The sequence below is a fragment of the Chelon labrosus genome (assembly GCF_963514085.1).
Source record: "Chelon labrosus genome assembly, chromosome: 3".
NCBI classification, from domain to species: domain Eukaryota; kingdom Metazoa; phylum Chordata; class Actinopteri; order Mugiliformes; family Mugilidae; genus Chelon; species Chelon labrosus.
In genome coordinates this window covers 15017027-15029482 of record NC_140339.1, presented here as the reverse complement: position 1 = coordinate 15029482, position 12456 = coordinate 15017027, and the positions used below count along the sequence as shown (strand labels likewise).

The window sequence follows — 12456 nt, the reverse complement described above, 5'->3', positions numbered from 1 at the left end:
TGACACGATACACCTGTCAGTATCACATGGTTTGAACGTGACCTTATTTCTCATGACTAAAAGCAGAGCAGAGAGACTTGAGTGGAGCATATCTTCAGGGGACACTTTCTGGAGCTGCATCACCGTCAATTAGTTAAGGCCGGTCTCTGTGGGCTCTTAAATTTTTTGCTTGAAAAATGGCGTCCATTTGAGTTTTATTGACTTCGGTTGTTTTAAGTGCAGAGCCTCCATCTATGAAGCAGACAGCGGTCCTGTGTTCCCATAAAATCTCAGAGATAGTTGTCATAATGTCAGAGGAGCTCATTTATTCAGTGTCTGTGGAGCAGCTCCAGCATTTGTCTCCGTGACATGTTTACTACTTTAGTCGGTCATTCAGCTCCAGGAGGAAATCATTTAGCATCTTACTGGTGGTTCCTCAGGTTTTAGCCAATTAAATCTTAATTTTGTACACTTTTCATTTGGGCTGAACGGTTTCCAAAGATTTAAGTCACATAAAAATCTCAGCAACTATGGATTGCTATAAAGCTTTGTGCAATCACTCATTTTCTTCAAATGATGAATCCTGCAGATGTTTTTGATACCCTGACTTTTCCTCTGGCATCATGAGGTTGACATTTATGGTTTTGAGCGAAATCTCTGTTAACTGCTGTGGCTTTCCCTGCAAAACTAGTTCCAAAATTGCTAAATTAACATGGTGAGGCTAGCATAATTATGTTAGCATTTAGTTTTAAAGCAGCACTATGTAGCACAGATGTAGTCTTTTAATGTGCATTCAGACGATCAGTGTCTGCAGCTGCTGTCCATCAATATCTGTGTTGTATATTTTGAACCAAGAGCTGCAGGACGTAACAGAGCTCACAACCATAGGACAGGGTGTCCTATCAATAACCTACAGAATACACCTTGACTGTATATAAAAGACTTAAGTTAATATAACATTTTCTGATAAGTTTCGTTTTAGTTATTAGTTTATAGAAACAGGAAGTGACGACCAGTTGACATGCCAACAACCCCATAAAGCGGTCCCGCAGGACACTGAGAGTAGGAGAAAAAATTAATAAATAAATAAGTACAGTGAATAATCCAACATTTCTTTGTAAATGGTGGAGGCAGAGCAGAGCTCAATATCAATTAAATAAAAACTTGAGTGACCGCACAGCGCAGACTCTGGCTCCAAACTTGCCAGATGGCGTCATCCGTATCCATCCATATTTACATACAGTCTATGGTCTGAGGAGTGAAGCCAGTGTGGAAATACCTTAAAGTGCAGCACCACTGATGGTCTCTACGTCCTGGCTACAAATAACTCATTGAATAACCAAGCCAATTTTCCAATTTTCATGCTGTCATTAGATAGATTCATTGCACCACTGATGGTCCTTCTAATTCCATAAATAAATAAATAGTTGGCCTTAAAAGAGAGGTATGTGTTGGGCTGTGCATGGCTTAATTGTCTGTTCTGGGTTCTCCCAAACACCTCCTCCGCTTCCAAATGTGGTCACATCTGACTCCAAAAACCCAAAAATAATTAAGACAACAGAGGCCAAAACAGGGACCAAACCCAAGGCTTTAAAACGGCAGTCCTCTAACCAGTGGGCGGCATCACTGTGGCTCCTTCCATCTTTACATACAGTCTACAGTCATACACTAAAGGCCACCGAGTCTAATCTCATCACTTGGCTAAGCAGCTTCAAAGAGCAGGTGGCCGCTTAAAACCTTTTGCCCTGTGAGAGAGAGAAAAAACATGTGTTACTAATGACATTAAGTACGGCTTAATCCCAAGTGTCCCAGTAAACCATGACAGTGAGCTTGCATGCGCAATACCCACACTCTGGAAATTGTCGCTGCTAAATGGAATTCAGCCTCCATTCGTTTAATTATTTCCACCTGTGCTTTTCAGCGACTGGCCAGTCAAAATGTCTTCCACCAGCTGATTCTCAAATTTGTGACGTCTTTCTGTTTTTTGTTTTGTTTTTTTCTTACTTTATAGACTTTTGACTTGCACAAACCCAATAAAATCTGCATCTGTTGGGCAAAATTCCTTTATTCTTTTATTTAAACTCTCAGAAACGGCTCCCTTTAAAGACATTCGTACACAGTTGAGACTATACATGCCACGAGCAAGAATCCACAGGGTCAATATACTCCACATACAAACAAAAAAACATCTCTTGCTTAAATACAACAACAACAAAAAAAAATGCTTTACATTTTACTATTAAAACATTGTAATTATTAAACCATATGTGAATTCATTGTTTAGCTAACACCCACTTATTCTTGTGCATTAAAGACTGTCAGCTGCAGCTGCGTGGTCGGTTGTTTATGTTGCACAGAAACAAAGCAGACAAAATATAATGTGCTTGTCAGAAGAATACATATATAATCCTTGTAATTATCACTTCTGCATTAGTGTTGAATACAGCTGTAATGTTTAATTACACATTTGTTGTGCATCCATCTGCAGGCCAACTGCCTGGTATATGCCGTTTAACTGCAATGTACAGTGACTGTGAATCATAAAGCCGCCCCCCCACGTGTTTTCTGTTAATTCCAGTGGCTGAAAAAAGGACAGAACATTTTTTCCCTCTCGGGGAATGAACAAAATAAAACCATAATCCAGCAGGCATGCCACACACAGTGAAGCCTCATACTGGGAGACGAGTATGGAGAGGCTTTTAGAGTTTATGGACAAACACTGGCACAGCTATACACCACAGCAAACCACGAGCAGAGAGGTACCGCACCAAATATGCCTCGTAACTAAAATGGACACGATAAAAACAGTACTACAACATCAGTACAAGTTTCAAACAGTCCAACCAGAATGACACACTTTTTACAAACTACAGTTTTAAGAAGTCACAGTGGAAATAATCACAAAGGCAATGCAGGGATGCAGAATACTGTTGATATGGAGAAAAATCCTACACATCCCTCTCCACACCTAGACACACACGGGCCTCAAAATCAGTCCAGTATCATCTCTCCTTTAGGTCGCACTTACATTCGTCATTATCTGTTATTATATGAAAACCTTTCTAAATCCACAGATAAAATGACTAATATAAACACTTTGAATGCAGATGAAGTGCGTCCACCCCAGTCGCATGTTATCCCCTCCTCCATCCACCTCCAATCTCTCAGTCCCACAGTCTCTCAGTCAGTCCTACAGTGCATCAGACTCGATGGTGTGCCAGCGAGCGGTCTCTATCTGCCCCCGACTGCACATTTCCTTCCAGTGTCCCTGTCCCGCCTCGGAAGCATCGCTGCCAATCAGCACACGACCCAGGATACTGCTCTTAGTGTAGAGGCGTCCCTGTAGGTTCGCAGTCAGATGAGAAAATATGAGATATAAAGATACGGATGGAGCTAAAGATGAGACTTTTGGAGAACGTCCTACCTGCATAATGATGAATTCAAGAACCAGTGGCAGCTGAGTGATGTCTCCAGTGGGCAGGTCAAACAGAAATGGAGCGTTCCAGATGGGGTTTGGACCGCTAGCCCCTTTGGTCTCCTTGGTGCCAATTACTTTGCCATCTTGACGCAAGTTGATGACAACATAGTGGTCTATCGAAAAAACAAAAAACAAAAAAAAAAACATGATGCCCATATTATACTAAATGGCCAACAAATCATTTTTTGGTTGGTGTAACAAACAAAAGCAGTTTGTGTTGTTACAGCCACATGAAAAGATCCACACTTGTTGATCTACACAATTATAATCCTCTCTGAACTCCTCCCCACTGCCACTGTCGCAGATATGAATCATCACTAGCAAAGTATAATTTCCTTTCATAATCCATTCTAGCATGCTAATTGGATTTACTAAAATTAAAAAGCAATGTGTCACGATCACACAAGGATCATCCATCTGCAAAGAGCAAAAAAAAAAAAAAAAAAAAACACTTTCCACAGATTCCAGGGACCATGTATGCGTGAAACTCACACGAGGCACAAAACCGACCATTTGTCTTAGAGTGCCAGTCTGGGTGAGGGAAACCAAAACATCAAAGTTGTTTTCTTGTTTGTTTTTTTCAGATTTTCCAGCTTCCTCCTCTGCTCACCACCATTGTCAAAGCAGGGCTTTAAATCAGATGTATTGAGATATGGTGGAGACAGGAGGGGAAATGACACCGGGTGGATCAGTTCCTAATCTGATTGTATTACAAACCAATTAGGGATCCAATCTGTCTGACTATGGCTGGGGGAAAACAGCACAATACGATGGATTCGTCTGCATTGCTGCTTATGGTAAACTAACAATGTGGCAATGGAAATGCAGCCCTCCTCCTTCCTATAACGACTAGATGGTTCCCTTGATCTTGTAAAAGTAAATATTACACACTTCATGGCATTTTTGTTGGTGGAGGACAAACTTTTATCCTTTTTAAAATAACAAATTGCCCTCTACCGCTCAAACTGTTTAATTATTAGAGGTTGTTTAGGGTTAAATTAGAAATGAATGTAATTCTGCATTAACGTATGACATTACATGACATTAGGCATCGAGCTGGTCTTCACCTGGAGTTCCTGGGATGCGCGTGAGCTTCATCAGATTCTCGGCCTTTCGGACCATCACCTTGATGCGCTGGGCAGCGGTCTGGTACTGCAGCAGGATGAACAGTTGCCCCAGAGCCCGCGGCACGCCACTAACCGAGCTCTTCCTGCGACCCAGCGTTTCCTGAGAACTCACGCTCTGAGTGTGGGAAGGACGAAAAAGGACGTGGGATAAAGATTAAAATGTGAGTGGTTTAGCAAGAGGGGGAGAAAAAAAGTCTTCTTTCACTGAGCAGATGTTTGCTTCATTTGGGAAGCGGGGAATGCCATAAAACCAAAAAAAGAAACAAGAGAATAGAGCTGATTCAAGCTGTGAAGCACTGAAATCCCATGCTCTTGACTGTGTGAATAACTGCCAGTCAAAGTAAAAGAGCAGGTTTAGAGTAGAGAGTTTCAATCTGAATCAGGTTTTCCTCATTTCTACGAATTAAATAGGCATCTTCACTTGACTGTGGAGTGTCAGCAGAGCTAGATGTATGTCTCATTTCAGTCACTTCAAGCTAATTTGTGCTATAGCTTCTCTTTACATGCAACTGTCAGGCTTAGGGATTTCATTTTACAACCCATCCTACAATAATACAGACATTCACACACTAAATCACGTTGGGTAAAAATAAAAGCTAATGCATATGTTGGATAATAATTTCCATCTAATTTCACGTCAATTCTCGTTAGCTTAACTGTTTGGGCCCGATGAGTCACGTTCTGCTGTCAGCTGGCTGAGTGTCAGCCCGCCAGCGACTGGTCGGGTGTGAGGGCAATTTTATCCAACAAGTGAGTTTCAGTTCACTGCCTCCGTTTGTCACCAACACTCCACCTCAGAGACAGTCACTCTTACTTAGACTGACTTAATTTTATTCTGCAGGCATGTGCTGCAAAACAAACCTTAAAGCTAAAGAGATTTGTTTTTCACGGGAGATTTTTAGCTGGCATTTCATAGACTGATACGAGGCACCCTCATAATTCTTAGTATAAATTATAGAGTAATTAGATTTATATACATTACACCATCTTTGCAGCTTGCTCCCACAATCTGGCTACAAAATATCCTTAGCAAAATGTTATGTAATTTAAAAAGAAAATCTCTTTAAAAAAAAAAAAGCCAGGAAAATGCAAAGAACAAAACAAAAAAACTAAAAAAACACTTCCCAGCAAGTACAATATAGTTTCGATTAAATTCAAACATGGTGTTGTGTAATTTTCTGGCATTTATTTTTACTGCTGAAGACTGTTATATTTTGGTAACTGCGTGCAGTCTTGAGTTACATAACCGAACCTCACAGACTGATTCAATGAGTCACCCAGTGCACTGCAAAGCAATCCTAAAAGGACTAAGCATTATAATATTGGCAAACTTCTTGCTGCATCTTTATTTATGCAGAAATGCCCGAATAAACATTCACACACACACACTGTGAGCAACAGCTTCTCAGTCACATTAATAGCAGCTCAGTGCCGGACAGTTTTTTAATGTTGTTGTTTTGTGTAGTACAGTCTCTCTCTCTCTCCCTCTCAAGCTCCCCTCCAAAGGTTTCTGATGAGCCAAACATTTCAGTCACAAACTTGGGAACCTCAGTTTTACTGCCACCTGCTGACCGTTCCCTCACATGCACCCAGAGCTGTGAGTCGCTGGTGGCGAGGAAGAAAATCTAATCCATCTTTATTTTACACAAGTAGAAAACAAGATACTTTACCATCCTATCAAATCTCATCCATCTGGTGAAAGTGTTCTTTTATCCTTCTATCTGTTCATCTAGTGACTAAACTGTTCAGGGAAACTCCAAATCTGACACTTGTATGAATCTGCCAGTCAAACAAACTGAAATAGTGGTGTCTTTTATCACCTGTGTTCAGCCCAGAAGCTGAGAGAAGCAACACTGATGCTTGCACAAGGTCCTGCACAAACTTGCGCAGCAGCAGAGTACAGGCTAAAAATGTCTTGTATGTCATCGCTATAGTCCTCATATATTCCTATCCTCAATTGCTGGTAATTAAAAACTATACTGCATGTGATTATGATTAAAAAATAAAAAGCCTGCTTGCTCAAAAACTAAAAATTTGTTAAAAAATGAATCAGAAATTAGCTGATTAGCTCCAGTTTTGCTAAAAGTCCTGCCATTTTATTCCACCCATGCCCACGAAAATGTCGAAATGAGCTAAGTAATGCAGATGAATAATCATCAATACTTGATGATAGCTAGTCCCATTACACTGATTACAAAATCCAGGATGTGCCTACAATATAAGCTTGAGTCATCAATGCACACCCTCTGCATGCCCACTCTTTAAAGAATTAGTCAGACTGCTGAGCATCCCTGGTCTTTCCCTACTCGGCATCCACACACACACAGTACTCACACCAGGCCGCAGACATCGTTGAGCAAGAGGAAGGTGATGGTGCATGGGGTCATGATGAAGCATGCATGCACACGTGAAGTGTAACTGTCTCTGGTTTTCACTTTACTGTAAAGTGGGAGACATGATACAGGTTTCTTTGCCAAGAGAGGAGCACGTCTCCGAGTGACTGACTGAGTAATGTCCAGTGAAACATCAGACCCTCCTCCTTTCACAAGCCTGGTATTAATGCCTTCTGGCAGCGTTTCAGCACAGCCGCAGAGGGCGTGGGGTCGTCGTGGGCGTGCTGCCGCCTTGCTGCACTCTGCTTGTTTGCTCTGCAGTCACTAACAACAATGTCACCGTGACTAACAACAGTGGAAAAAGGACTAATGGGGGAGCTGATTAGACGCTACATTCCTTCATGGATAAAACATGATATGTGTTATTTATAAGACTGCTTGCGTAGTTTCAGTATCGTTAAAACAACTGAAAATGCGGACTACGTTTGCAAAGATTTTCAACAGAAATAATATCGTAAATTCTCTGAAACTAGAACAGTTTGTGCAAAAATATACAGTCAGTGTCCTGAAAAGAAGTTGCAGTCTCAGCTATCCATCCACTGACACACAAATAACACACTATATATACAGACGCACACATAAATATACACTAGCCGCACATAAAGCCCATAGTCTACCCATCACCAATCTGCATATCGTCACACTGTTAAAATAATCGCCTAAGTCATTTTTTGTCAAAATTGTTTTTTTTGCCGAAATCATCTCCTCATGTCGCTGGCCACCTATGGTAAAATCGCCAACATCCTCAGTTGATCAGTTCATGTGATTTTACCCCTTTAAGATGATGGCCTATGGCAAGTGTGTGAGACTTCTGGTGAAGTTTTTTGTGTTTCCTGAAAAACTTGAAAAACTGAGTTAGGCTATTATTTTAACAGGGTGACGATATGATAAATTTAGAGACCCAGATCACACCATCATCTACATATTCGAGTCCATTTCATTTAGTATTTGCATCAGACGGATCAGTATTTAGTTTGGATCTCACATGACTCAAAAACATCCGAGAAGCAGTTGCTCTACTGATTTCACTTAATGAAGTTATTATAACTTAGGTTCAGGAACTAGACCACACCTCATATATTTCTATTTACCACGCTTACATATAAAAGTTTGTCCTAACCTTCAACCCCTTTTCATCCCATCCCCTCGATCCTTTTCATCCCTTCCCTTCGACCGTTTTCATCCCATCCCCTCAACCCCTTTTCATCACTTCCCCTCGACCCTTTTCATTCCATCCCCTCAACCCCTTTTCACCCCTTTTCATCCCATCCCCTCAACCCCTTTTCATCCCTTTTCATTCCATCCCCTCTACCCCCTTTTCATCACATTTCATCCCATCCCCTCAACCCCTTTTCATCCCTTTTCATTCCATCCCCTCAGACCCTTTTCATTCCATCCCCTCAACCCCTTTTCATCCCTTTTCATCCCATCCCCTCAACCCCTTTTCATCCCTTTTCATCACTTCCCCACGACCCTTTTCATTCCATCCCCTCAACCCCTTTTCATCACTTTTAATTCCATCCCCTCAGCCCCTTTTCATTCCATCCCCTCTACCCCCTTTTCATCCCATTCCCTTTGACCTTTTGACCCTTCTCATCTCTTATGTTCACCAATAAACTTATTTCAGTCAATTATGGCAAGGTCTTTGTTAGTGAATTGTTAATATGAGAGACATTACTTTTCAAAATAAGCAATCTCTATAAGCATCTTATTTCTTGCCATTTCAATGTAAAGTCAGCCTAAAAACCCAAACTGGTTTGTTTAAACTTCTGGTAATGACAACAGAGGAGCTAAGTGAAGAGCCGACTACTTGTCTCCCCGTTTTCAGCTTTTACACTAAGCTAGATTTATACTTATTATACAGACATGAGAGTGGTATCAGTTTTCACATATAACTCTCTAGAGTGTTGCATTACAACTAGACTCTGGCTGGCTACTTAATGTCTTTTTAAACCTTTTCTTGGAGTCTAGATTTTTCAGACTTGTTTGATTTGGTGTTAGATAAATCAACAAGTCATCTCATCAGCACTTAAAGATGGATGAACCCTCCATCCGGCAGTCACCATCTTATTGTGCTTCAGTATGTATTCCACTGTACTTCCTCTAATTTCTATTTCTATACTCCCCTAAAAGTTAAATTGTAATGAATACACCAAACATATTAAATGATCAAATCACCTTTTTCAGCTTGCTTTTAGTTGGGATGAGCTGCCTGGTGTAGGTAGTGGTGGTGTCTGGCTCCAAATCCATCTGCTCACAGGGCAGCTCCACCACCCCCAGCGTAGTCTCTCTTAGGCCTGAGAAGTCCCTGCTGAAGACAGCCAGTCTCAAGGTGCAGGTGCGTAGCTCTTCCAAAGAGCCTACTTGCAGCACAAAGCTCTGGCTGTGGAGCTCCGGGCTGAGGCTGCGCCGCCGTGGGGCTATCTGCTGAGGTGAGGGGCAGAGTGGAGGAAGACTGGCCCGGACAAACACCCCACTCCGCCTCCGACTGGCCCCCGAGAGCCCCAGGATGTTGACCACCAGGGTGCCATAGGCAGAGGAGAAGAGTAGGGAGAAGTTCAGGTGAGGAGCTGGCTTGGAGGGGATGGAAAGAGCATTAGAGCCATACTGCAGTTGAGAGGACTCCCCCTGCTGGTTGGGAGCTTTGATGGCACCAGAGGTCAGGAAACTGCCCTCACTATAAGCAAAACTTTCACCACTCACAGTGCTGCGCCGACCCATCGCCTTGCGCGATTTGGACACAAAACTGAGCTTAGTGAGTGAGGGCAAGGAGGCTCTGCCATGACTTGGAGATTTATTAGGTGAGCAGGGAACAGCGGGGGTGCTGAGGCGCCGCATTGGGAACGAAGACTGCACCAGTTCGGCTGACCTGGTCGGGCTGGAGACAGAGTGCAGAGCAGTGAGGTCATCCTCAGAGGGAGAAGAGCTGCTTTTAGAGGAAGGAAACTCCAACACATCCCCCTCCAGCTCTTCGTACTGCTGCTTCACGAGTTGCGTACACGGCGATGGAGTCAACGTCACAGTCACCCTCTCAGCGTGATGAGGAGAGAGGAAAACTGCCTCCTTGTCCTCAGATGAAACACTCTTCCTTCTGCGACAGCAAAGGACGCAGCCAAGAACCAGACAGTAGCAGAACACAGCTAGACCCACAGCCAGCAGGATCTGCAGGTGAACTGGAATACAAGGCCATTGTCACAGATTTATATTGTACTTAAGATGATTTGTTTGTGATTAATGATGAGCATGACAGTGATATGTGTCAGTGAGCAAAAGTATAAGAGTAAGATCATCCCAGACAGACACATCAAATCAGATTTGAGTCTGACTGTCAATGAAGACAAATTCATTAAAAAAAAAGATCTTACTCTGGATCATTATCGTATTGTGTCTGCACTCTGCATCTCTGATGAGATTAAAGAGGAAATGTTATCATCATAATTGTATAAATGAAGGAAGAGCAGTGAACATGCAAAACATGTATTGATCAGTCGAGCATCCAACTGAATACTATCTCATGGTAATAATTAGGGTATGTAATCGAGAGAAGTTCCACAAAAAACAATCAAGTTACATTTTACATTACATTTTAACAAGACCACATGCCTTTGCCATCTTCATCATTTTATTCAAAGTTTCCTGAGATTAAATTTCACGTTAAACCTTTAACGGAACATCAAAACAAACATAAATTGAAGCTGTTAAAGCTCAGCCTGATGCTCATTTGACGTCAGGTAATGAGGGTGTATTGGGATGACTCATGCATCAGACACACCGGGGGATTTGGCGAAAATAAGATTGGGATGCTGCGAGCTTCAGCCACTGACCACGGTGAGATAAACAGCTTGCAACGAAAATGAAAACCGTTTTCCGAAAACAGCTTGACGTTTTTGCTAGTGTTAAATGTAGGTGTACCACATCTTTGCTAAGATTTAGTTCATTAAGTTTAACAGCAATTTTAACGCATACATTCTCTCATCGCAGGAGACTTAGGAGTACGAGCACACTGCATGGGGTGCATCTGTAAATCCATAAAGATGATTAATATCAAGGCAAGTGAGTTAAATGTCTATTTCAACCACGTCAAAGAGCCTGCAGTAGCAGGCAGCTCCTCACACAGACTCCATTAAGAGATGAAAGTACAGGGGACTGGGTGCTGGAAAATAAAAACAGATGGGTTCGCTTTAAAATAAAATGACTGGCCAGCTAGTATAGTCCAAATCATGTAATGTGCCTGTTCAGCATTTAATATAATGCAGAATCTTGAAGGATGTCTGCATTGTGCTACTGTGATGCATGATGCTGCACAGACTTCACCAATCATGCATACAGTAATGAGGAATAGCATGCAATTACTTCACACTGACTGCATGTGACTGAAGCTTGTTGTAAAACCTTGAGCTTGAATAATCTTTTTTGTTGCCTTCAAGACTCCTGTTTCTTATTCATACAAACTTATCAAAGACAAATAGTATTTGGGACACATTGCCAGGGAGTTACAGGCTCTCTGCAGGCACGGTCCATGCCTCAAAGATTTGCCTGAATTTAAGCTCTCTGCGTCTATGGCATTTTTTTTGTTTTACAAAACAATTTTCCAGGAAAAAATAAAAAATAAAATGTGTGTTTGCATTTTTTGATAAAAATCCGCATTACGTCCTGATGCTGTGGATTATTTTTTTTTTTCTTTCGGAAATAATAAAGGCCTGCAAGCTTTAAATAAAAGCAAAGCGGAGGTTAGAGATGTTACAAAGCAAATGAGTAAAAGTAAAAAGCACACAAAGACACGTCCTACCTCCCAGAGTGTACTGCGACATGTTCCCCTACAGTTGGCTGTGCGTAGTGAGTCAGACTGAGCGCTGTTTATGAGCGCTCTCCACCGCCAGTGCGCAGGGACCTGAAGACTTCCAGCCAATGGCTTCAGCGGTTGAATGACTTTTTTTTTTTTTTTTTTTTCTGTTGCACTGACTGAGGCATAAAAGATCCTGCCTTGGTCCAAAAAAAAAAAAAAAAAAAAAAAAAACTACCAGCGCTGCAGCTCACTGACAATTTATTACAGCAATTAGACTAGAAAGCAATTTGTCAGTTCAAATCAGTTTGGCTCGTTTGTGAAAATGAATTTGGTCAAATTAAGAATTTCAATCCATCAGATCTGTGTCATTTCAGTCATCAGTCAAAGGCAGACTGCAGCTTGGAAAAACAATTTACAAAAAAAATAAATAAACTAAAATGAAATGATACTCTGAAAACAATAAATAAACAAAAAAATCTCCACAGTTTTTTATCTTCACAATTGTTCCTCTCTTTTTTGGTGTCAGTGTGTAGAGTTTCAAATGTGTCTCTGTTCTCCTGTGTATTCATTTGTTTTGCTAGGTTTGAATCCTAAATGAAAAACAGCTGGCGTGTGTATAAACAAAAGTTTCAAACCTTGAAACCTTGAACTTTTATTTTGAAAGATATACGTTTGCGTTCATATTGCAGTGTT

The 12456-nt window shown here is 41.5% G+C and overlaps 1 protein-coding gene across 2 annotated transcripts; it reads right to left on the bottom strand.

Annotated features, from left to right (window-relative positions):
* Positions 1–1916: 1916 nt before the first annotated feature.
* LOC311510046 (synaptotagmin-5) lies at positions 1917–11870 on the bottom strand. 2 transcript variants are annotated; one of them, XM_084574975.1, is made up of 5 exons: positions 11767–11870; positions 9156–10150; positions 4525–4699; positions 3404–3570; positions 1917–3319 (listed from the first exon to the last, which is right to left on the bottom strand). In XM_084574975.1, the coding sequence occupies exons 1-5, from the start codon at positions 11786–11788 to the stop codon at positions 3170–3172; spliced, it is 1509 nt and encodes a 502-aa protein (XP_084431101.1). In that variant the 5' UTR covers positions 11789–11870; the 3' UTR covers positions 1917–3169. The 2 variants fall into 2 exon arrangements, with proteins under 2 accessions (XP_084431101.1, XP_084431100.1); XM_084574974.1 differs by having other exon boundaries at positions 1917–3570.
* Between the last annotated feature and the right edge of the window lie 586 nt (positions 11871–12456).